This window comes from Cygnus olor, chromosome 2 (assembly GCF_009769625.2).
Source record: "Cygnus olor isolate bCygOlo1 chromosome 2, bCygOlo1.pri.v2, whole genome shotgun sequence".
Lineage (NCBI taxonomy): Eukaryota > Metazoa > Chordata > Aves > Anseriformes > Anatidae > Cygnus > Cygnus olor.
Window position 1 is genome coordinate 121,384,494 of NC_049170.1, and position 27,824 is coordinate 121,412,317.

The window sequence follows — 27,824 nt, forward strand, 5'->3', positions numbered from 1 at the left end:
TTAACTATGAAAGAGCACTCCATGCTTCTCTGATCACTGCCCAGAATTTCCGAATGTTTTCTGGTTAATAATCTAGTTTTGCAGCATTTCTCGGCATGTCTGTGCAAAGTGAAAAGAGTATTACAAGGTGGTTTTCTTGGCTATGACATTCTCAACAGAGTATAAGCATTTATCAATGGAAAAAAACAGTGATTTGCCTTCCACTCTAATCACCATGCATTATATGCCAGAAAACAGCAAAAATAACATTTTTAATGCAATTTCTAAAACTGATTTCTAAAATTTGATTTATGAAACAGATAAACAAAATAAACCATGTTCACTTGTAATGAGTTTGACTGTATTTAGATTACTTATTATATAAAGATCATTATCCTTGATATAAAGCTGTCACATATTAAAAAAGACCCTACATGCAGATAAAGGTTCCCCAGAGACTGTCTCAAACCCACACAATATTCCAGAGCTCTGTATATCATCTTTGGGTCTTTTGAGTTAACTGGAAGACATACAGAAGCACATGTAACCAGACAGCTTGTTATTGACTTTGTTTCTGAGAAGGCTTATGTACATTATTTATTCAGGCAGTTGTAAGAAATAGAGTGCTCTTATGCAACATGCTCCACATTTGACAGATTCACATAAAAGTATGCAGTGGCTATGTCAGTGCATTTGGTCAAATCACACCCTGCTTTTATTATATTCATGCAGAAATGCATTAGACATGTTTCTCTGATAAAACAAGTTCTTTTGGAAGAGAGCCACAATGAAAGCAATACAACAGTTTTGTGAAGATGCTACTGCTAGGCTCTCACACAAATATATATTTTGAGTCCTTTTTTAGTGCTATGCATGTCTGGGCATTTTGTAAAATAAGACTTCTCTACTGCTTTATTTTACTCACTGCTTTACAGCAACTGAGGCTTTGCAACAGTGGTTAGTTCCTCCTTCAATAACTCTTGGTGATGTGCAACAACAGACAGGATTGACTCTATGTTCTCCAGCTGGCACAGCTGTACATTTTCATAAATTAAATTAATCTAATTCCTTATATAATGTAGCTGTGAGCAAGAATTGCAGACCTGGAACTCTACCTTTTTCTACAAAGCATGAATAAAGATTACTTCTTAGGTGGGTGTGTGCACATTCTTGTTTTATTAGATCAGTCTCAGAAAAGAAAGATTGCACCATGGATGCCATGATTATTTTTAATGCACTATCAAAACCTAGCAAAATTACTGGCTTTCTGAGGTTACTAATTTATCACATTTTTAACCTAACTATATCGCCCTAGATTTACTCTCTTTTTAAGTCAACATAAGTGATGTGTCCTAAGAAGAATGTGGGGAATTTTACTTTTTTAATAAGCTTTAAACCTCTACTTGCCCATCCAGCCTAGAATACTCAAATATGCCACTGCTGCTGGTCTAGAGAAAACAACAGCACAAACCCTAATTCTGAAATACTTGCCATTCCTTTGAGATATTCTGTAGGACTGCAATTCCTTTTTCTAAATTGCTAAGAATTTCAGATGTCTGTATAATTTTAAGATTTTCACACAAAAATATCCATAAATTAAACCCTCCAGAGGATACAGAATGCTGGAACAGAATACAGTAAGCAATATTGTTACTAAATCATTGCGATCATAAGTGGAAAAGAAACAAACATCTGTTTTTTCTATACGTATGAATGGAAAGAATGGAACATAGTAAAGGAGCATGAAAATATCTCCTTAAGAAGCAGTATTATTAATCCACCAGCTTCAATTGAACAGTCCCTTCATAACACCTTAATACTAATAAGAAAATAAATTATCTGTTTAAATGGAACATTTAGTCTGCATTCAATACAGCCTTGTCATGTTGACACCAGTAAGTTAATAAACAAGTGGGTATTAAATTAGAATACAGGAATAAAATGTAAAACTACTTGAATCATCTGAGGGGAAAATACACATTTTCAGTCATCATTTTAAATCGTTAAAAAACTATTAGACAGTAAGATCATAGTAAACATACAACTTCAATATGCTCTAATTCTTTGCAATTTATGAGATTTAAGCAAATATCAGTGAGAGTTTTAATTTGGATCTCCCAACAGCTAGACAGGATTATTGTAATAGTTTTATGTTCAAGTGGGATTCTGCTGTATTAAACTCTTTGTTAAACAAATCAGTCAAGCTTTCTCTCTGGAATTTTAATTTGCACCTTTGTAGAAGATGAGCAGTGTTTCACTTTTAATGTTTGATTATCAGCACGTACTTTAAAGAGGCAAGATCTTACCTCTTAATCTGAGTTTTCTTTCATTTTCACTTGAGCAGAATTACATTTTCGTCCAAAAAAGGTTATTATTGCCTTTAATAATGTATCTCCTTGAGAGTTTTATTTGCAGTAAAAAAATGTTCTGTAAAAACATTGCCATGTTGTACACTTAACTAAAATCTGTTTCTGTTAGGCTGCCAATGTTTGTAATCATTTCAACTGCAATAGCCACATCCTTTACCCAACAGTAGTCAATAGCAGTGCTCTCAGCAGCATCACTAGAATCAGTCTGGACACAGAAATACACATCTAAAACTTCTGTGATAAAGCAGCTCACTGCAAGACTATTCAACTTTTTTTGTTGCTACCAGTCTGTCTCATTGTGATTCTTTCCTGTCAGGTAGGTAGCACTTAAATGAGTCATCTCACTTTTTTTTTTTTTTTTTTTTGATTTCCTTCTTACTCTAGTTCTAGTCCAGAATTTGATAAACACTCCTAAACCAAGAAGGACATTTCCATTCCCCTGGCTCCCTGGCCATTCCCGTGAATTACCACTCCCAGACCCTCATGTGACCTGCACACACACAACCTTGTTGACTTCACCAGAAAATGCAACATCAGCTCCAGGTTGCACCAAGGACTCTGCACGCATAAGCAGATTAGGATCTACTGATTTCCTGTGCAGAAGCAGAGTTACAGTTGCTTCTCACCCAGGTCTTCATATGGGAGTCAATGGAACTATTTTCATGAGTAAAGTCAAGTCTGAAGTCTTTAAAAGACCTTTATTAAGTTGTGCAAAAACAATTATGTCACTATCTTAAGTCTCATAAAAATGACTAAAAGACTATAAACTAATAATAATTAATCTTTTGAGCGGCTTTACGAGCTACAAAAGCCAGAAATTAAGTTCTTGCCCTAAATAATGCGGAGTATGAGCCAAATCTTTGTTTTTATTATATCCAGATGAATGTTCTGGATGTTCTGGAACGGGCAGGTCTCTTACTCTTTTGATATATTTTTCTCATGTCCTGACCAGACACTCCTAAATCTCAGAAAAATATTGCCAATAAAAGATTAATCACAACTGGTGTATTCACACACACACACACACAGAGTTTTGTTGTTCTGGCATTTTCCAATAAAAACCTCTTCCAAAAATGCCCGTCCAATTCTGGCTGCTGTTGAATGCCTGGAGAATGTCAGTGAAAAATTAAACGTCCCCTCACTGTTGGATGGAAGCCTACGATGAATGCATTTTCAGCATAGAAGCAAGCAGACAATGAATGCTAGGTATGAATGTGCAACCAGTGCTGACCTTCTCTGAAACACAGTTACCTTATCATATGGAAAGAGAGAAGACAAGTTTATTTCGCTCAAGATGAATCCATGAGATAATTCCCAGTCTTTCCTTTTATTCACCACATACTAGCTAACTGTGTCAAACTTTCTTTCAAAGGTAAAATTTAAGTCCTAGCTAATGTCACTCTTAATTAGATATGAATAATGACATACCTTACATAAGATTTTATTCCTGACTTCAAAAGGAGCTACCTGGGTTTGTTTGGTGTCTTTACTTTGAAGAAAATGTCTTTTATTACTTATTTTAGTACAACACATTAAAATCAAATATCTCCTGTAGCAAAACGATTCAAGTCCCTGGAACTCAAATAATTTTCTAATAAAAAATGCATGAGACAAATAAATGCACTTTATGTTCCACAAGAAAAGGCAGTTTCAACAGGCTAATGCTCAGAGAAAATTCATTTTATCAACCAGCCATTTCATTCTTTGGTGCTGTTACAAGCTCCTTGCAGTTGCTAAGCAACCATAATTCATAGTACCTTTTAATGGATACTCTGCTACCGCTGAGAACATTAAGGTGAAGAGAATAAATGCCTTGGGTGAATCTTGAAATCTTTCATTATGCATGTCATTCTATTTCTGTAATGCTATAATGCTGAAATGTTTCTGTGGCAGGAAACTGAGTTGTAGTAATTGCATATTCCACTCATATATGTTTTGTAAGCAGAGCAGCACGTACTTGTCTAAAATGAGCTATTTCTAACATGATTGAAATTGGACTTTTCTACTTCTAAAGGTAGTAAATAAATCTAAGGGAAAAAAAAAGAATGAGTCTGGAGTAAAATGTCTTGAAATTTTCAGCAAGAATGACAAAATCCTATGGCATAAATTGAAAGTAATCAAACAGGCTTGATTGTAATGCACACTGGTATGGGAATACATGGTACACTATTGAAAATGCAAAAAACACAATAAAGAAACCATATATCCTGTGAAACTTGCATCTTTTGAAAACGGATGACATTCAAAGACAGATACATGTATGCTAGATCAGGCATCCCTCTCTGTATTATTAAAACAGACCTCAGGTTTCAGCTGAATGCAAATGATGAATGTTACACACATTTCCCACGTTGTTTTTTAGGGCCTTTACTCCTCTTGAGAAATACCTCTTCACACAAGCCGTGGGTACACTGGTATGAATATGATTACACAATTAGGTTTATATTTTGAAAATAAATTGTAAAGACATTATAAGGTAAGATGAAGTGCCCAGATTCTTTCAGTGATGAATAGCACTACAAAAACTTTGGATGGATTTGTTTCTATGGGTTCAACAAGCATTTCTGATCCTGATTATCTTCTCTTTCACACCCATGTATACTAGGTGATACACTCTTAAGAAGCAGCTATACTCACATAAGGTTTGAATTATTTTTCCCCTGTTTTGAACATTAGATTGAGTTTTGTATTTTATTTGTTTTGGAAAAAAATACAATTACCCTCAGAGAGAAACCTTTTAACTTTACTTCCCTCTTTACCTGTCTGGGTTTGTTATTGGAAATACTAAGGGATTATCAATATTTTCAGTTCTCTTCCTCAGCCATTTACCCCCCTACCAGTGGCTAGTGACCTCAAACTCATCTTGAAGCTTCACAGGCAGTAAACCTGCATGGTTTAGGGTGGACCAGTCAGAGAGCCCTATCTGTTTTGATGTTGGAAGGAAAGGACAGAGCCAAACCTTTTGCTTATCTTACCCAACTGTTGTTGAGTGGTGCTTTGAAATTACCTTTGCTAGTCTGCATTTTTTTTTATGAATGCTGCATTTCTGAATATTTTGAAAAATATGTTTCTTTCATCATATTGAATGAAGATGGAAGATCATTTTCTCTGAATACCCTTTCAAAAACTGTTTCTCAGGCCAGTGATTCAGAGGAAAAAGAGAGGGAAGGTGTTGCATGAATGTACACAGATGAAAAGAAGAAGCTAATGCAGGATGGAGTTAAAGACTTCACATCAAGCTACTCTAAAGTAATTGTTCTTGTTGAACAACATAAGGGGTAACCAACACATGGTAATAACAGGAAAAGTAAGAAAGAGTCAAGAGGTTTCAAATCAGAGATGATGCAAAGTTAAAATAAATGCATAAATAAGTCAAGCCAAATTATTTTTTTTCCATTTTTCTTCTTCTCAAGTATTCATACATCTCCACTTCCCACTAAAAGAAAGCATACTTGACTTTTCTTTCCCCCCTCTTTGAAAGCATACTTGACTTTCCTTCCCCCTCTTTTCTTCTCCTTCCCTCTTTAATATTTCTTTTGTTTACTATTAGTGACAGGAAACAAGAATATATGTTTTCTAACCACCATCTAAAAAACTGATTATTTTGCAGTTAGGAAAATGTTGCCTCCTCTCAAATTAAAAAACATCCACCAAAGTAAAAGGGTGAGACAAAAGAGCAGTGGTTTAGTTGTCTGATTTTCAGAGACTGTTTCACCCTTGTAAATGTAATTTGCTGATGCAAATCACTCATTCCCTTTGCTCAAAACATTTGCTATGTGCTGTTTCATTAGTGGAGTCTGCATGCACCTGAAGAATGCCTGAAAAATTGTCTCTACTAATGATCCTCCTTGTTCTTTTCTGCTGCTCAGAGGATTGTGATACCACTATTTCCAGCACTATCTACATCCCAGTGAGTCTAAGAAGACAGAATACTGAATCCCTTCTGAATGTTCATATTCTCCTTTTCAGGCTAACAAAACTAGGGAAAAAAATGGTTGATTTCCAAATGCAAATTGGAAATTTCAGTCTCCCAGAAAAACTATTTTGTTAGATTTCTCAAAATCAATTGATCATGCCTACAAAAAGGCAGGGCCAAATCCAAGGGTGTGTGTCATCTTGAATTAGAATAATGTCTTGGGTACAGCAATATGGTGAATGCTAAATATCTTTCAAAAGCCAAATTACTTTTCCTTGAAACATTTACTTGTGAATCAGATACATGCTTACAGTTGATCAAATCTACAATTTCTAAGATTAAGAAAATTTATGCTGTTTTAGTTAATCCCACATTTCCTCTGGTGCAAACTTGCTTTGGTCAATGCATAGCAGTACAACGATAAAAACTAATATAATAAAATAATGCAAAATTAGTATTTTAAGCTTCATTGTGAAGTAAGAAAGAGGATACTTAGTATCATTTATCAAAGTAGGAAGAGAACAGCAAACTGAGACCTAACCACTGGAAGGTCACAGCCAATAACATTTCTGCAAATAGAAATGGGTTTCAGAAGCATCAAATGCAAATTACTGTTTGCTGAAGAATTTTAATAGAGTTCTACGTCACATTATAAAATGTTTAATTGTAACCCCATTTTAATAACACCATCTGATTAAATGAAAAGATGCCTTGCTGATCGCAATTACAATCTGTCAAACTGCATATTTATTTACAGTTTGGTTTCCTAAAACCATAAGATAAAAAAAGGAAACTCTATTCAGCTTGTCAGCAAACTATAATTATTGTGTATCCTTCTGTCAGTTTCTGCATAAAACTTTTGGTTCTAAAATGGATCTAATTATAACTACATCAACATTTTTATAAATGCTTGCTTTCCCTTCTTTCCCTCCCTCCATCATCAGTGAATTCTTTGTTGCAAACTAAGGAGGAAAACTTCTTCTAAGTCAGTCACACATTTGTTTCTCTATTTTATCTGTTCTATCCTAAGTTATTGTTAGAATACAGAAGACTCTATCCAATGTAAATGTTATTTATGGTTCTGCACCTTCCTAGCACTACACTCAAGCAAAGCCACTGGATTAGGACTCTATTGTTTTTTTCTGCTTTGACATTATTGTCTTGAATATCAGCAAAGAAACTCTTTCCAAGTATATCATGTAGCTCATCTTCTGCAAAGTCTATTTATTGTAATTTATAACCTTTCACAGGAAATAGTTTGCCAGACAAACAAGAAATGAGTCCAAATGTCTGAACTCCAGTGTATGTATCAACCAGTTATAGAAATTACATCTCAAAGAAAGGCCTGTTAAATCATCCAGCCCATCTTCCAGCCATTGCAGGATTTTCCCATACATATATGTTTCAGTGCTTTAATACTACCTGCAGACTATTTGGATGACATTACAGGGCTTTCTCCTTAACCTTCACCCATTGCTTATTTTTATCCCATTACTTGCAGTGACATTCCTTAAGTATCATAAACATCTATTGCTTCAGACTAACTTTCTAAGTAATGGATGGTGATAAATAAGTATCATACTAAAAATATGCACATAAACAATTTCATAAAATAGCACACTATAGCTGAACCTTCAAGAAGAGTTATTTTCTCAGTGTAGGTTACAGGCTAATGTGATCTGGATAATGATTACATGCTAATAAGATTTGGGAAAAGCTGATTATTTTTCTACTGTTTCTTAAATGGTCAAGTCAGCTGTGAACCAAAACAGTCTGAGTTAATATACATCCTCTTGATTATTTATTTCCTAGCTGTTCCATCAACATCGATTACCTATCATTCATTCTTAGATAAATATACATTTTATAAATACATATATAAACACTTGAAAAATAAAAATAAATAAAAGACAGCTGAAAAGAGTAAATGGTCTGTGTTAACCTCCATTGACCGCTTGGTTTTAAGTATACAGTGAAAAAGGTGAAATTTTAAGGTTGAGGAAGTGTAGCCAGAGTTTGCCTGAGGAACTTGTGCCGTTTCCATTAGAGGAATTCTCTAAAAAATAAGTTAGACAAACATCTGTCAGAAATGACAAACACAGAGTATTCTGCTTATGGGCAGATGACCTTTTAAAGTCCTCCGTTGGACTAGATTAAGGAGGGAACCTCAAGTTCCTGCTGCACTAATTTCTGTTATTTGGTAAGTAACACAGCATTAACTCTGCAGTGAGCCAAGATCCACGAGGTCAGGTTACACATGTAACTTTTCCCTCTAGTACAGCTTTGCAGCATGTCTTTAATTATACGATAATCAAAATATAAATTGTTCTAAAACAACACACCATTTTTCCTCTTCAGCCTTGTTACAACTTGCACTACTTTATAAAATGTTACACACAGAAAATAATTTTAGAATCATGAAGGCAGACACAACCACTGACAACCACTGACAACAATTTACAACAACAGACCTATAATCTGATGTAATCTAAAGTCTGAATTTTCCCAATTAATATATAAAAAGGAAGTGTCTGCTTTAGGACTATCTCTGTCTCTGCTGAAACGCTGGGAAAGCCCCTGCTAGAGGTGGACAGGATCAACACTGTACAAGAGCACTTTTGAAAATCACACTGAGATTTTCAGCCACTAAAGGAGCAATTCAGAGGCAGAAGCCACGAACAGCAAAGTTAGTGCAACAATGCCATCCACAATTAAAATTACATAGGCCAGGCCCCAGGCTGAGAGCTTTCCTTGCATGTTTTTTCTCCTCGTTGCATTTGTGAAAGCTGATGGCAAGTGAGAAGAAACACGTGTGCTCTGCAACTGGCCTGTAAGGCACGGGATTGGGAGTCTGGGGCCTTGGAGCATCAAACTGTGTGGTAAAACAGATGCTTCATTTCTCCCCAGAGGTCACTGTGTTTCAAGGGCAAGTGAAACCACCTTCATAGGTTTTCCATGGCCCTTAAATAAGGCTGTAGTATCACTTTCAGGTTGTGTGATAGCTTAAAGGTCTCAGCTATCATTTTATGCAGACACTATAATTATTTCATATTACATGCATAACACATGGCTGCTAATTCCTTTCTTTATTATACTTGAGGACTTTTGCTAGTTCTAATATTGAAAGTTGTCTCTCACCACATTACCGCCCACCTTTGTGTTACTGATCATCACAGATGAAATCAGCTCCTGGTAATACTTTCATTATTATGGGTCCCATAAGGTAGAGTCATCTTCTTCCCCTCCCTTAAGATTTGTCTCTTTCAGCCTTTTTCAGCTTGGAACTCAGCTGTATTTGTATATTGTGCCTTACATTTTACTGTTTTTTTTTTTTTAATAAAGTAAATGTCTTTCTATTCTACAATATAATACCTGACATATATCAGGGGCTGATACTGCAAATACCTATTTGTACCATTATTAGTACATTACCTTCTTAGCTAATTACCAACTACAAAGCACTTCAAGACACAAGAAAGGCTCTACAAAACAATGAAGTGCTGCTAGCATTTAAAATGCTATGGTTTATCTTTCCTGGGGAGAAAAAAAAAATAAAAAAAAAATAAAGTTTTGCCATTGGTTATTTTACACTGTATACTTTCTTTCTGTTCGGCAACTTAAGCTACACTTAATATCCAGATCAGCACTAAGCCTATTGCGCTAAACACTTTTTTGCTACTTCGTAAGAAAGAAGAGTACAGTAAAATTCATTAAACTGGGATCCCACGCTTGAGTATTAGGGCATATGTAGGAGACTGAAGCTTAGTTACTGAGTTAATCTCTGAAATTCTTTATGTGTGAATGAAAGTAATCTTAAAGTGTATTAGAAGGAAGTCCCATCTCTGAAGAAAAGAAGAGATGCATCAAGATCCTGATCCTGTAAATCCCCCATGCACAGGGCTTTTTTGCTAAAAGACCAAAGCATCTAATTTCAAACATTTTTTTCAGTTAAGATAACTTTTATAAGGATGAAGTAAAGGTACCTGTACTCCATTATCACCACTGGTAGAGAAGTAGAATTCTGAAGATGGGATTTGGTGTAGCTTCCTCTGGTCATCCATTAGGTATGCCATATCTCACTTTGGCAACTAGGCTACTTCCTTTATTAACTTAAATAGCAAAGGTACCTATTGTTAAAGTTACTAACTCTCAGGCACTGCAACATCACCCATAACCCAGAGATTTAGTAAAATTTTTCTGTAATGCAACCATTGATTAAATCTGTATTTCAGTAATTTGTCACTAGTTTCAGTCCCTGTTTATCATACAATGTGGATACACATTTGGGGGTCAAGGGCCATGTTGCAGATGTTACATCCTGTCTTTTACATTTCCTTTCCAGCAGAGGACTTTAATGATTAACAGTGTGACACATACACACACACACTTTTATATGCTCATACATATATATATATACATGCATATATATGTATCTATATATGTACCCTGAGAACTACAGTCCTCACCATCTCCAAGTCAGGGCAGGTGCATAGAGTGCCATGTCACCACTTGTAACATCTCCACCACTGCATGCAACGAGAGACCAAGGAAGGTCTCATCTTTCTCTGTATGTTTGTTCAAAGAGTAATGTTGCATACACTCCAATCATACGCAATAAACTGGAATGTCTTTGTTACCCTGAAAGGGTTAATTTTTGAGGGTTTTGTAATTGAAAGATATGCACAAGCATGTATTAGAGATGTTCCACTCTCCATAAGGCTTATTGATGCCCTTACATGCTTTAAGTCCTTTTTTTGCAACTATATTCATCAATGATATGCACAGAAAATGAATTAAGAACATTCACTTTCATATCTTTACTGTCCGATTTAAAACATGCCATGAATGCAGTTCAAAACAGGTTTGTGACTGAGGCTACATAGATGAGAGCCTCAGTTGTCTGCATTTGGCTGAAATACAGGATTACTCCAGCAGTGGAGGTTAAAGGTTTACATGCTGTCCCTAGAGAATCCCTACATAAGAAAGGGCATTTATATAGTGTATCTGTACAGATTTTGTGTTATTGAAGGAGGAAACAAATAGACAGACACCAAGCTAAAATGAACCTTTTTGTTACTGAGATGACCGGGCAGGAATAGAGATCCTTACACTTTAAATATTTCATAGTTGCCTTGAGAAAGAACAAGGAATAAAAATAAGAAACGTTATTTTTTATTTTTTTGTTTTCTCCAAATCTCAAAACACTGCCAAGCAGAAACCTTTTTTCCTGCAGTATTATACTTGTTGCTGCAAAAAGTCCTAATGATGTTCATGGAATCATAAAACGGCTTGGGCTGGAAGGGACCTTAAAGATCACCCAGTTCCAACCCCCCTGCCATAGGCAGGGATGCTACCCACCAAACCAGGTTTCCCAGGGCCTGTCCTAATTTCAGTTAGGACAGAGCTAATTTTCCTCCTAGTAGCTGGCAGGGTGCTATGTTTTGGATTAGGATGAGAAGAGTGCTGATAACATGCTGATGTTTTAATTGTTGCAGAGCAGTGCTTACACCAAGCCAAGGACTTTTCAGCTTCTCTCTCTGTCCTACCAGTGGGCAGCCTAGGGGTGCAGCAGGAGCTGGGAGGGACAGACCCAGGACAGCTGACCCAAACTGGTCAAAGGGGTATTCCATCCCATCTGACGTCATGCTAAACAATATATAGGGGTGGCTAGCTGGGATGGGGGGGCCTTCTGCTAGGGGATAGGCTGGGCGTCGGTCAGCGGGTGGCGAGCAATTGCATTGTGCATCACTTGTTTCGTACACATTATTATTAGTAGTACTATTATCATTATTATTATTATTGTTATTATTATTTTCCTGTCTTAATAAACTGTCGTTATCTCAACTCACAGGCTTCACTTTCCCATTTCCCTCCCCCATCCCAGAGAGGGAGGGGGGAGGGTGAGTGAATGGCTGTGTGGTGTTTAGCTGCTGGCCGGGTTAAACCACAACAGGGCCCCATCCAACCTGGCCTTGAACACCTTCAGGGAGGGGGCATTTGCCCAGCTTCTCTGGGCAAATCATGTTGATGGAAAACTGAAATAATGACAGTTAAGAGTACTGCAAAACCATTAAAACAGTTGAGAAACAGTATGAGACTTTTAGTTGAACCTCTTATATTTGTTCAAATCCGAAAAATTAAGAAAGACAAAAGTATGATATTTTTTTCAAAGTAAATTTAAAAAAAATGCTAAATACTTATGACTCTGTGAATTCATGCTCCATTCTAACAGGTAACACCAGCATTAAGCTCTGGGTTGCTGTTGCCCCAGCCTTCAGCACAGTCATGCAGCACAAGTGAACTTCCAGCATGCAAATGGCAGACCGAGTTAAAACACTGCAAACTGTACTGGAGTTTCAGCCATAAAACACATCTTCCTACTTCCTGAACAAGATAACACAATGGGCTGAGATGATGAACATTGTACAAATACATGCCGGGTGTGCAGTCTTCTCAACTGCTTCAGCATTTCAAGCAATGCAAATACATCCATTTAAATAATGAAAACAGGTGGAAAGAGAGGCTGTTCCACCTGATGCACAAAACTCTCCTTTTAATCTGCACTGTGGGCTTCTCCTTCCTTTTTGTCTTCACAGAAGCGCCTTCTCAGTTTTTGAGAAAGGCATTTCATTTCTATTCCATCTATAGGCCTTAAGATCACTAACTTTTTTTTTCTTTTTTTTTTTTTTTCCCAGAGACTTAGTCTTCAGAAACATTTCATTATCTTTCTGTTCTCGACAACTACATGCGATGTTAAAAGCAGCAGATTAAAGTCAACAATCTCTGCTGCTGGAACCCCTGAATTTCTGACATTTTCTGAGAGTTATGTTTTCTCTATTTGCATACTCTATTATCTGTTTTGTTTGACACTTGCAGCTATGATGCTGCTTATGCATTAATTACTCCTGTGAGTACTTCACAAGTCAGGTGCTGTATAATCTACCATCCGCAACTGAAGGCTTTCTCTCTGCGCCACGTTCATCGTGTCTTAGCCTGTGCCTATGCCATGGGATCTGGTTAAAGAAACAATTAATACTGCTACATGAATTTTGTTTTGTGTTTGTATGAAGCAAATAAAATCCTATTTAGACAATGGGTAACTGCTATGAAAGAAGTTCACCAAAGCATCTTCTACAGAAGGCAGTTTTCAAAATAAAAATATGCCACCTTGTTATTTCTTGTTGAAATTACACTGAAATCGTTTCCCCACTTAATTTGTGAAATGCATGAGCTACATGGTGTCTCAACAACCATACTCAAATAAGCAGAATGCTGTATTTCTGAACTTAGAGTAAATCAACAGCTTCAGCAGCAGTTTTAAAAATGAGACCTGGAATTATTCAAAAAAAAAAAAAAAAAAAAAACAAAGAAAGAAAGACAGACAGACAGACTGACTGCTGGTCATTTGTGTACTTTTTTCTTTTTTTTTCCTGCAGTAATGAGCAAATGTTTATCTGATCTATCTTTAATGTAAGTTCTTAGTATTTACAGAAAGAAAGGAGCTTTTCCAGGTACTTTAAGATCAGAAAAAAAAAAAAAAAAAGCTTATGAAAAACACTAGCCACAGCACTTCTAGCCCTAGTTGACCTCAAGAAGGCGGAGTCCATTGGTAGCCTGCAACCACAGAGTGGTTGTTACCAGTATGCTGTTTTTCCACTGGGAGGAGACAACTGCAGAGGTGCTACCAGCTGGGGTGCTACCCATGGCATCCCCTCTAACATGCATGTGTGTCCTTATGTCTACCGTCCCCAGGGGACACAAGAAAGTTTTGATGCCATGGCTGCAGCTGGAGGGTCATTAGACCAGTCCCAGCTCCATCACATCTTTTTGAGAGATGCCTCATCTTGATTTCAATCCTCAGTTACAGAGAACCTACCACCTCCCACAGTATATTATCTTAATGGTAAATCTCTATCACTGTTAAAAATGTGTGCCTTGTTTCCAGTCTGATTTTATACAGCTGTAATTTGTAGATATGAGGTGTTTTTTTTTTTTTTTTTTGTTTTGTTTTTTAGCACAGTGGATAGTCTTCTGATAGGTGATATGCAGTATGCAGGTATTTACCTGCTGATCAAGTTACATCTCAGTCAGCTCCTCTACATATCTGTTGCCTTACTGATGACAAAACATACAGCAGACATCAAACACAAGGAATGATAAACGTGATGTCCCAGAGCCCTGGACAGAATAAATCATCATAATTCCAGTGAAGACAATAAAGTCATGCCAACTGACATCAGCTGAAGATTTGGTTGTATGTCCCTACAGTTAGGCTTCTTGACAAAACATGCACTAACTACCGTAACCTTTTGTCGAACAAGGCTTATTTCAGTGAGAAAATCCAGCTTCTAAATTATGTCTAAAAAAAAAAAAAAAAAAGATATCCTATTAAGCAATAAAAAGTTGCTTAACAAGAGAAAAAAATAAATAAATACTTTTACACAAGGTATTCCATGACCTTAGCTTTATGATTTCGTGGTTCTGATGGCAATAATTCACTGCAATAAAATTTGGGGTAGCAGCAGGTCTGTGTAGCATAACAGTAAATTTTGATGTAGACTGAAGACCAGAGCCTGGTAATGAGGCACAAATGTGAAGTATTCACCAGAGACTAAAACTATCTCTTACCACTAGCATGCAATACAAACTAAAAAAAAATATCCAAGCATGATGCAAATCTCAACACTTAGGTTAGAAGAAGGGACAAATACATTGTTTTGTTATGAAAGTTATTCATTTTGTTCATCAGCAACAAAAAATTTCTGTTTGACTCAGTAGTTTGCACTAATGCTTAAAGGTGACAAAAAAATCAACCATATAGGTCAGCCTCAAGATGAGTCATGAATACTGAATTTAAACTAAAATGTATGAAGCTGTAAAAACAAAATCTCTTAAATACATACCAGCTACAACAACAACCTCCTGTATTGGATTTCTTAGCAACTGTACTATGAATAAGAAATACTAGCTTCATTCCACCTGAGATGAAAAATGAAAAAAAAAAGTAGCTGTCTGTTTTTCCTCTGTGTTCTATAGTGCCACGTTTTGTTTAAGATATTACTCTCTCATGGGTTGCATATCTTAAAAATATAATTCATGAAAAAGTATAATGTAATTGGGCTTTGATGAATTGGGGCATAATGTTAAACAATTATTCATTGCCTTTATTCTTCTGTCACAGTGTGAAAAAAAGGCTCTTTATTGCTTTTTTTTTTCTTTTTTTTTTTTTTTCTATAGAAGGACATGGGCCTTTGTGACGTGAATTTTATTTTAAACTAATGCTTCTATTATTCCACATCTGAATAATTATAGCTGACATCACCTACTCTTTGGTGTCCTAGAAGATCTTTAGCTCTAGTCCACTGTTACATATTTTATGCATTACATGAAATAAAATACCTCAAGATTTTGAAAATATTTATTTTAAAAACAGCAATGAAATTGTCTGTAATCACATTTTCTGCTCTGCTTTGAAAGCAGCATTATTCAATATGCCAGTGGTCTTTTCCATAAGAGCAACATATTAGAAATTCATGCTGCTCTAATATATCTGAATTCATTGATGTACTGTACTCCCTATAGACCTAAAGAAACATTTTTACTTCAGTTTCATGTCCTGCACGTTACCTACTGATGTGGTCGTTGTCAAAACAGTTGTACAGTAGCCTTTGAATTCAAAGTGTGCCTTGACTGTATACTAAAAATGACAATAAACCTAAGTATATACATTATGCTGGCTTTTGTTGCCAGCACAAGTAAAGCATTTGGGAAATAAATCCCCTGATTTTATTGCCTTTTAACATCTTTTCCACTTTAAAGTTCAAACCCAGAAATGTGAAGCATTCCAAGAAATTGAAATTGCTTTTATTTCTTTCTTGCAAATTTTCTATAGTATACCATCATGAGCAACATCTTCAAAAAGATTAGCACAAATGTCATAAATGAAAGCATTCCAAAAATAGTTTTTTTTTTTTTTCCCCTGTATATAAAAACAACACTGATTTCATCCCTGGTTTCTTAAGGAAAAAAAGTGACCATAAAAGTGACCATTTATAGGATATACTAAGGAAGCTGAAATGTGTATAATTTTATTGATAAAAAGAACACACAGTAAAATTCATTCTGTACAACACATCCAGGAGCATTTTTACAGATAAATGTACATTCTTATAAGGATAGTATATACATGCATTTATTTGTAAATGTTGAAAAGGTATTTCTTGTGGTTCTTGGAATATTTCAGGAAAATTCATGCAGAGAAGTACTGGTTGGTGAAGACCCAACTGAACCTACCCTACATGGGACTACGTTCAAGTGTAGTACATTGGGAAGGGATCGTTATTCCATCGTATAAAAACAAACATGCCTACAGAGCCATCAAGAGATTTTCATTAAACAGCTATAGCCATATCTCATTGAATACACTTAAGAAGCAGGAATAGAAGTCGTGCATTTTGAAGAAGGACTTTAAAGAGCTCCCACATGAGCTCCCACAAGAGCTCCACCATGCTAAGGCTGGACCATGTTGCCATACTTATATTCTGCATGAATTCTACAGACTTCTCTGCCCCCAGTAGTCAATACAAATATCAGATATAATGAGCACCTAAAGAAATCTGTATGTGACAGCATAGTATAAATGAGTGTGTGTGTATATGTAGGTATATGCCAGTATGTCACCTAAGAGGAAAACAGGAATAAATAAACATAGAAGCCAATATATGAACTGACAGCAAAATACTGAGAAAGTGAAATTCTAGCAACTTTTTTTTTATTATTATTTTTTTTATTTTAAAGTACCGGGGGTGCAATAGGAACTTCAATCAATCTAAAAAACTTCAAAGGAGGTTAATTCCGAATTTAAGTGTCAGACAGTAAATGGCAATGGGAAATTTTCATCTCCCAGCATTGTAAAATTTTTCAGAAAGAATTCCCACAGTGTAAAAAATCTGTAAGAAGCTGATCGCTAATAAGAATTCACTGAGCCAGGAGTGGGTTCTTATTGTGTGTGTTTAAGCACTTCCACAGAGGAGAATGCTTACAGAGCTTGGGGTAAATCCTGCAATCCTTACTCAAAGGGATTTCATTTGAAGCTTGGAGAGAGTGCTGTACAGTATGAAACCAGGGGAGTTTTGAAGGATTTTTAGTAGGCCTAAATCCTCAATTTTCAATCTCTCCAAAATAATGGAAATCCTCATCTGAAAACACCTGGTAGTTGAGATGAAAGAGAAATGCTACAGTGTACAAATTACTTTCCAACTTTGTTTTTGAGCTCACTGTGCTTCCTTTCTCTCATTTGGCTAGCATTAATTAATGCTTTGTCTATAAAAAAGCAACTGAAAACCACTCATTGGTTCTAACAGTGACAAAAGGTAGGCATCATTTCTAAAATACCAACAAGAGCTAAAAACTGGATAAAAGTAAATATGTTGAAATTAAAAAAAATAAAAAGGAACAAATTCAATCAGATGCACATTGCACTGCAGCTGAATTTGTTCCAGTATAAGTAAAATTTGCTGAAGATGTGAAATTAATTGGGGATAGAGAACAGCCAACAGATTAATTTCTAAGAATAATTTTTTCTAAAAATACTCATTAGTGCCCTGAAAAAATGAAGCAAGATATATGGTTTCCAAATACTCTAAGTGATAGCTGATATACTAGAAATTATACAAAACCAAGGGTTTAGATAGATTGGAGAAACTTATACATTATTTTCTAAAACTTATACATTATTTTCTATGTGAGGCAATATAAAAGTGATTTAGGCAAATACTTGTTAAGTGGATCAGATCTTGGCAATACAGTAAAAAGGACACTTAGAGATGAGTAATAGCAGGAGAAAAGAGTCATACTAAAGAAGAAATGTAAAGGTTCTGGATTATAAAGAATGCTAAACCTACAAAATCTTGTCTTTCTTAAACAATGGAAGGCCAAAAGGACGATGTAACCATTCTGTTCACTGAAGAAGGCATTGAATTCACTGAAGTATTAACTTAAATTATCTCCCTCACATTAATTCCTCTTGTTATCAAATTCAAATCAGAGGAACCATACTGCAAAACAGTGCTTGAGCTGTACAAAATTGTGGTGTTAACATCCTACCGGTTGTACTAACGTGAGATGTAGCTTAATCCCCTTGACAGACAAGACAGCTTGAGCTAAAACTACTGCTAGTTTACAGGCTCTCTTATGTGTAAAGGGGGTGAAAGTTAGGGATAACAGAGGAGTTAGCCCATGATGCTTCAAGGATCATGCTTTATTTATTGAATGAATCCTGAGAAATAGCTATTTAAATTTAGTGCATATTTCCCTGAGTTCTGATTTTCATTTTTTTCTGACCTACACTAAGTCCCAATAGCAAAAATGTCTAGTTATATTATTATTTATTTATTATTTGCCCTTGATGCAATAATTTACTGTGATGATCTACAAACTCTCAAGGCCCTTTGTTCAGAGCCAGTTGTGAGAGGTTAATGTGGAACATCAGAGCTTAAAAGAATGTATAGTTTTCAGCCCTAACCATGGCTCAAAAGAGGTCAGTCCAATGAAATACTGCTTGTCTTGACTGGAATGTCATGAGCTCCTCTTACTTTGTCAGGTCCTTTCATAGTTATGATCCTGAGAACCCTGTATACTATTTAGCTCATGTTCTTTAATGTATGCTATCAGTTTAGTAGAAATGCAAGTAAAATTCAAAACATTTCCATGAAGAATATTTATATTTCTGCATTAAAATCTTCCTCTCCCCTACCTCCTATTATTGAACATAACCCTGGGGTCAGATTCTGACCTCAAACACAAAGCATGCAACATCCTTGTAAATCAATAACAACTAAGCAGCACTAAGAAGCCAAGACTAGTCCCCTGCAGTACAGCTTGTTGGACATCCTCAAAGGGAATGCAGAGCTCCTTGAAATCAAGGAAGCTTTATTTTAATTAAGTTGCAATCAAGCCCTGTGACAAGGCAGATTTTTTTATGTAAACTAACTGTTTTCCTGCCAGCTCACATCCTCAGTTCCTTGTCCACCACAGCTTTCCCAGCTCGTCTCTGTGACTGTTAGTCTGAGGGTCTAATAGAGAGCTGAGCTCAGATCTCTCAGTCCCCAGACATCTACATGCTGCTCCACATGCTGTCAGATCTCATGCAGGTTCACAGGCCTGCTTTATTAATTTTTTTTAGGCAACGTAGTGGGGAGCTAGCAAGATAGAAGTTTTAACAGCCTCAGTGTCTACACATAGAGCCTCCCAGATGGGACACAGCCCCCTAAGCTTCTGATTCTCCTGGAGAGAAACCCAGACAATTGGAAGAGCAAATCCTTAGCTTTGTCTATCTAGGTCTGCAGTTACATCTAGCATAATGCCTGAAGTCATGTCAGCCCCACACAACATCAGGCCCCATCCTCTTCCATGGGATTTTTCACTCTTTGGTTTAGAATTCTATGTCAACATGAAATAACGGCCTCCTCTGTAGAAAGATCTTGTCTGGAGCTGGGATGCAGGACGTATACTAATTATTTGTAGAGCCCACTTGAAAATGTAACATGTAAAGTAGCTCTGCAGTTGTTGCAAGCAATTTAACATTCAAAGAAGTGATTTATAATATCAGGCTTCCCAAGATTACGACCATAATGACTATCTGACAGATTTTATAAGCAAATCGTCCAGTCATTTCAATTGGATTCTGGCTGGCTAAGGACTGGGAACTGTAAAAAGGCTATAAGATTTGGCCTAGAATCAGAAATAACATTTGCTGTTTTCCAAACGTGTGGTAAACAAGAAAGGAGATATTAAATTTTTGTACATCTCTCAGTACATGCAAATTAGAATGGAAAGAGCCTCATAAGAAAAAATACAGAACAACAGCCATCTGGATCCAAATCCTGCTCCAATGAAATCAAAGCCTTGGGCCTGCTTTTGTCATTATTTACATCCTTGTAAGGCAGGGTAATATAAGGCAGTGGGTATCATCCTGGCTTTGATGAATTCATCTGTAAAACCCCACTGCCTCCAGTGGGAGGAATATTTCAGAGTCAGTAATGATGTAAAAACCAGAGCCAGACCAGCTTACTCCATGACTTCAGTGCTGCAGGAGATGGCCCCAGGTCTATATATCCACATTTTTACAACTTAAAGCAGTACAGAAGGGAAAGACTAAAAATGCTTACCACAGAGAGGGAATTGGAAAGCAGTGTCCCATCTTGGCCAAGCATGTTGGAAACTGTAATTTCGGGTAAATCCATGTTTTGTGGGTGGAATGGAAGGAGGCCATTGTGGTTCATTGGATGACACAGAGAGTGGTATCCAGACTCCATCTCATTCAAGTGTACCAGTGAGTGGTCAGGCAATGACGGAGGAGTTATAGGAGGTATGTTGAAATCTTCACTTTCAAGACTTGGGCCAGCAAAAGACTGAAAAACAAATATAGTAAGTGCTATGAGTGTCATCTGAATACTGAACAGGAATAATAAAAGTCACACAAAACAAACAAAAAGTGCCCAACTCACATACTTCTAAGCAGGAACTTCAATTTCACAAAAAGAATATTTTAAACACCCATATATTATAACAGTGGAGTTTCACCATTATGTATGGAAGAAAAATTGCCTCTAAGGCATAAAAATCTCTGATACTTTCACAGCTTCCATTAGAAAGAGATTTTTTAAAAAGAAGCTGAATTCAAGCAGATTTCAAGGGTCCTATTAAAATTTTCCAAGAGTGTTCATCTAGCTGAATACCTTTTTCATGGGAATAGTGGAAAAGGGAATGCAATTTATAAAATTAACATTGGCTCAAAATGGTTCACAAGACTCCCTGCCACTCAGATCAAGAATTATACAGTGAGGAAGAAAGATATCGCTTTTAGGCTTACAGGAGAACCATGCATTTATTTTGCTACAAAGAAAAACAAATAAATACAGAAATAGTACATACTTTGTATGAACATCCTTTATGTTTATAAAAATACATCTATGGTATCTGTAAAATACAGATTTTTCCTTTCTTAATCTATAAACTCAACCATACGTATGTTTTCAGTCATCTAAATGAATTTTTCCATAAAGCAACTGTTTAAACTTTTGTTGTCCACTGCCATTAAGTCATCCAATTCAATCTGACCCAAGAAAAAGTCATAGGCAAAGTCAGAGTACTGCACCAAGGTGGATAATTGCTATTATTTATCTACATTCTTCATACAGCACGTAGGCTCATTTGGGGAATAGTGGTGGGTATGCTTAGATTTCTTACAGGAAAAAGGTGAGCAGTGTTAGATGCATGATCCAAATCAAGAGTTAAAAAGATCAGTTACAGTCGTTCACTCTGAAAGTCTGCTCTGCTTTTGTGAGAACAGCCATAATCTTCATCTCCTTTTGGAAACTATCACTCTTTGCACATCCTACACCCACAGTGCTCAGATTTATAGCACAGGGAACCTAGCTTCACCCTTCCTGCCCCTTTGTTGCAACATGGCCCTGCTCTGAACACTGCCTTTCTTAACTCTGTGAGTGCAAGGATTTAAATACATTCTGCTTCTGCAGATGATGAAAAGGAGTTCATAATTTCAAAGAGCAGCTATTAGAAGACAGTGTATTCCACAGTATGAGTTTGTAAATGGAGGACAGTATGGTGTATGAATTCATGCAGAAGGACAAGGGAAGAGTCAATGCCCAATTATCAACAAAGGGCTTTTTCATTAGTCATCATAGCAATGCTGTCCTCCCCAATGGCTAAAGTTACTCTTTTCTGGGTGAGCACAGATATAAAAACTATAAATTGGACCAACAACAAACAATGTTGCATATTTTCAACGAGCTGCTGAACATAGAAATTAGTCCAGTGCACAATGCCCTGGTTTTGGTTGCTTTGTTTGTTTCCCAACAAATTTTACACCTCTGTTATTGATTATCTCAGTATGAAATGGAACAGGAAGGATAGACTGAAAAGACAGAAGTAAAATTCTAAAGAATGAAACAGGACAACAGAACATGGAGATGAAAAAGTTTGCCAGTGATATCACCATCCTTATTTGTGAGGACTTTGGTTCTGCCCATGACTTCCAGTTGTGTTTCTCTTCTCTGGTACCAGATTTTGCTCTCTCCCTGCCCCTATGCTCTCCTTAATGGGAAGTTGGCATGAGTTTTGTGCCATTTCTGTTGTATTTGCCCTTGCTTTTAGAAGCAGAGCCATTGCCAAGGGAGGAAACATATAAAAATTAAACATATAAACACATAAACATATAAAAATAGATCCTCATGAAATGGGGAAATGGGGAAGGGCTTACCTACAGCAAATGGAACAAGTTTTATTTGCTCAACTACAATGTATAAGTTGTCCAAAACCAAATAAAGTATTATGGACACTGTATACACTATTTGTTAATAACTATAACATAAGATAGATGATGGAAAAAGAAAGGTCTCTAAAGAGACAGATTAAGGTCTAATACCACAATAATAAAACAGTGAGGAACAGAAATGAAAGAAGTGACAACACTCATAATGCTCTTATAGGTGAAAAAAAAAATGTGAAGAGGACATTTTGTGTTCAACACCGTCTTTTCCACTATCCCAAAAGACTGATGGCCTCTCCCATGGCTTTACAGGTACAAAGAAGTGTTAATCTAACATTTGCTTTTTCTCTCTCACTATTCTACAGTGAAAATACCATGTGCTGTGTCTTTGCTGAATCAACATGTCCCTGCTCAATACCTTCTAGAGGAGGAGAAAGAGATCTGGCCTCCCACTTTCCTGAAGCAAGAGTAGGACAAAACTCTACATTATTCTCTGACCACTTTAACAAGAAGAAGGGACTTCAATTTACATTTGCTGTGGAAGCAAATATTCTTAAACAAACTATTGACAGTCTGGATGTGCCTACACCAATAATACTGTTATTCATCAAATCAGCTATTTATTTCTGCACCTCCAGCTTTTGCTGTAGTTAGATTTAGATATGCTGTTTCAACTATCTTTAATTAGTAACACTTCAAAAATGGTAAAGCAATTGAACTGCCTTTAGGACATTAACTTACTAAAAAGTAAGTAAAATATTATGTCATAAAATTCCACAACCCAAGTTGTGTCATGTGTAACTACATAATTACTTTATATATGTTATATGAAATAAGCATTTTAAATATAGACTAAGCATTTCAAATACAAGGTTGCTCTCTGATTACTTAAAAAAAAAAATCATACCATGGTTATTGCTTGCAAACCAGTTAGACTGTATTTGATCCCACATCACTGTCAATTACACTTAAGTAAGCTTCTTAAAGTAGTATGAGTAGTACAGTAGAGGCAATAGTAACATGACAAAACAATATATAGTTTGTGTAGGATTAATCACTAACTATAGTAAATACAATTCTATCATGCTATGGTAGTGATTGAAAAAAATAGCCAGTTATAAAGCACTAGTGTTTGCTATATATTTTATTAATTTAATTAATAAGAAAAAGATGAACTATTTGTCAACTTCAGTAAAGCTAGGCAGAATTCAAGCCATATGCTAATGGAATGGACAGATACTTGAGAGTACCTATGGAGCACACTATTCACCTAACATTTTCCAGGCAAACTGGTGTTATGATACTTAGTATATGTATATATTGTTCCTCAGGGAAGCTACTTTAACAGTAACATGACAGTAACATGACAGTGCTCTGGTTTCTCATGTCCAGGAGCATGGTTAAGATGCTTGTAATGACTTGGCATGCTGGCACATCAGAAGCCAATGGTCCTATACATGTTTGCAGTAAACCTAACATGTCCCAGAAACAAACATGTTGCAACTGCACATGGAGGGACGAGTGAGGAATAGGACATACATTTGGCCTTCCTACAAGAGCTACAAGCTCCAAACATCCACTCCTACAACCCTGCCATCTCTCCCCTTGCCATCAGGAAAGCCTTCTTAAGGAGTCTCCCTGGTTGCAACTGGTCCAAAGTGGCAGTGGGCTTCCCTGGAGTGTTATGGCATTATCTTCCCCAAAAAACATCTGAAGGCACAAGCCCTGACCCCAGGTTTTCCCTGCAGCATGAACTCCTGCTCCCAGGGCAGCCATTATACTGTCCCTACCCCTGGACTTTCTTAGAGAATCTCTTCCATCCCAAGGCATTTATCAGGCATTTCAAATGAAAGCCATAATTTACCATCAAAAATATTAGGGATGGTTATACTCCCTGTAACAAATTACAGTTCATAAGTACAGCTCATATGCATTAATAATAATTGTGGCCTACAGCATCAACTCTCATAGGATTTTCTGGGGCACAAGTAGAAGGATTAGGGTCTTCCCCAGCACTCCTTCTTCCCTTTCCCTTGCCCGCCCTCCCCCCCCCCACCCTCCAACATGGAAGTTCTTTTTTTTCTTTCATGGTTGGCTTTAGTATCAGCATGATTTTGTGTACTTAGAAAGACATGGAATAGCTCCTTTTCATTCTACTGGTCACTGAAGGACTGTCAAGCTTTCCTTTTCACTTTTGAATCAAAAAGAGTAGCAGTAAATGCTTTATTTACTTTACCACAGAGCTGCCAGGAACTTTGCCAGTGGTTGTGCTTTCATATCATGACTGTGGGAGTGACTGAGGTTTTTATCAGCTCTTCAGTTTAGCGGAACTTCCTAGGTCTTTATTACATTCCAGAGAGAAAGTCCTTTGCAGAGTAACACAATAAAACCACTGCAACGCACTGAACAGATACTGGCTTTAATTTGACTTCATAATAAAGAGGATTTTCATTACACATGATTGTATTACAAGCAGATTTCAGCATATTTCAGGTGGGAGTTACATAGTGGATACCTCAGAACTAACCATCCTTAAATGTGGGCTATTTACAGACTTGAAACTATGAGTAAACAGTTTGAATCAAGGATGTCTTCTCAAATCTAAAAGACAATGTTCTGTGTTCCAGGTTAAATATCTGTGACATTTCTGCCCCAAATGATGAAAACTTCATAAACCAGATGATCTTTGAGATATCCACCATGAGATCAAGAGACGTCTATCTGTGCCACCTTAGCCTATAATTTTATGAGAATAGCTTGCCAGAATAAAATGATACAAACACTTAACCCTGATTCACCATCCAACCCAAGTCCAAGCTTTTATTCCTGAACAATGACCTTGTTGGTCTGCTTCAATTTAATTTTTATGCCACTTAGCCTGTCCAAATCCAGAAGTAAGATGGAGAAGAGAGGCAAAAGTGGGGGGTGTAAGGGGAGGTTTTGTATGTCAAAGGTCAGTTCTTTACTTTAGCAACAGTAGGGCAAAGCATCCTGTTATGCTAAGAACACCAAGAAAATCTAGTATCTTTATTTTTAAAGAAGCCGAATAGTCATTGTTATCAGAAAAATAAGTTAAATGCTTGCACAACCTGACTGCATAAGTAAAGGGAAATAGAGAGAGGAAATATTTCCTGTTCTCTGAGGAAAAATGAATAAGGAGAAAGGAGGAAATAAAAATAAAGACCTTCTGCTTAAATAATCTACAGTGGTGATTGCCTATTCACCAGAAAAGCTTACTTATATTTCAAAATAAATTTAACAAAACTTTAAAAAGTAATCAGAAAAGGTAAACCAAAGACACTACAAACAAACTGACCACAGGAGGCAGCAAGCATTCAAATATCCAATATAAATCCCTTTGGAAAGAGCAGAACCATTAGGATATGTCAACACAGAAGATATAATATACATTCAATAAGTCTAATCTGTGTGCTCAGTGGTTGCATCAGTCACTGTGCATGTATTCAACAGAATCTGATATTAGCAACAATTCCTTAAAAACTGAAATTTGCCTATAGATATTTAATTTAAATGAAATGAATGGTACTGCCAACTATGTAGAGCGTGTCTTAATTTTTCATTTGCACCAAGGCTTCTGCATCTGAATTGTGGAAAGATGCCAGTTTTTAAAAGATAAATGCTTCAGGCAGTCTTCTCTTTTATTATTGAACACATTGTTACATAACTGAAATAGTTATGAATCAAGAGTAATGTAAAAACAATGAGCTCATTAGAAGAGGAAAAACAGCAACATACCTTATGCATGTATGAGAGTTAGGATAATATATTCAACAGTAGATACTTCTAGGAGTTTGTTTTAATAGGATCAACCTTATCTCTAATTCCTTAATGGAGGACCTTCAGAAGCAAGTGTTTCTTCAGCTTCTTTTGTCTCTGCGTGAACAAGGCTTGATAGCTTGAGACCATAATGCATTACTGTGGAAACCTTCGGTCTGTTACATAAATCATCTTAACACTCAGCAAGAATTGTCCAACAGTGCCATTGATATGTTCAAGTCAATGATCCTGCAAACAATTTTTTTTTTGTTTCTTCATATGGCAGACAACAGCAATAAATCATATTCATTTTAAAACGTACAATATACTAATTTATCAAGCAACAGCTATCAAAAATATATTACAGGGGAAGGTATAACTTTTTTCTATTGTGTTAATCAATTTCTCTAATTTACATTAGGTAAAGGGCAAAGCCTCCAGCAAAACATTAATTTTCCAGTACCAGATGAATTCTATTTTCAAGAAGCAGAATGTGCTGACAATGGTATTATTGATTTAAAATAATCAAAATTTCAAAGTTAACAGAATTATGTAAAAGAGTAGTTCCACTCAAGAATCTTTTCATTAATTATATTAATTTCATATATATACCATAGTGGTTTGTTGGGAAATGTATTTTCAATGAAGCTTTTAAATTGAAACACATCTTAAAGATGACAAGGACTAGAAACACAAATGTTATAAAAGATTACAAGCTTTGGGCTCTGCAAATACCAGTATTGTAATCAAAGCATTCAAGCTTCCCTTCAGACAAAGACCCAGCTGTGCAGTTTTCCTATTTAAATTTAAGTTAGAAGTGCAAGTCTTCCTTAGAATTACTGAACAGCCCTCAGAGCAATTCCTAAGGAAACTTCAAGAGTGTGAGGCACCTGTGGAGCATCCTTATTCCTCCAACCTACAGCCTTTCCCAGCTCACCTGTGCCACACTCCTACCCACATTAATGAATTCTGAAGGAGAACCAGCCAGGGTCCTTATTAGACACCCTTCTTTCTTGAAAAGAAAGGCACTTGGTTCGAACACTGTGTACAGTCCCTATTTGTGCAACCTCCAAAGAGCAGCACTGGGGGTATTTTAGGAGGACCCCCATGAAAACACAGCTCCTGCTTGTCCAGTGTTTTGGGGATGCTGAAAGACGGGGGAAACTTTCACCCTGATAGTTTTCCAGCATGCTACCTCCTAAAGACAAGTAGAGAAATTCCCTCCCCTCACATCTGCTATTTCAGGCTGTTTACAGATCTGGTAAAGGACGCACAGAAAAATATTCACAAGATGTTCTTTGCAACAACAGGTGCAATAACTTTATTATTATTATTATTAATTATTTTAATGAAAGGTACAATCCTAAAGGTAACTTGGGATCTTATTTGACAGCTTTTGGTCTGTACTATACTGCAGTCAGTATCACCTATGGTATAAACTTGAAATTACACTATACTTCTATAAATTAGTCACTACATTTTCTAAATATTC

The 27,824-nt window shown here is 36.4% G+C and overlaps 1 protein-coding gene across 4 annotated transcripts in view; it reads right to left on the minus strand.

The window, feature by feature from the left end:
• Positions 1 to 27,824, minus strand: part of TOX (thymocyte selection associated high mobility group box) — a 222,723-nt gene that overhangs the window by 72,116 nt on the left and 122,783 nt on the right. For all 4 annotated transcript variants that reach the window (XM_040545649.1, XM_040545646.1, XM_040545648.1 and 1 more), the window contains exon 3: positions 20,433 to 20,675. In XM_040545649.1, coding sequence (XP_040401583.1) covers positions 20,433 to 20,675 — 243 coding nt within the window. The remainder of the gene's footprint in view (positions 1 to 20,432; positions 20,676 to 27,824) is intronic.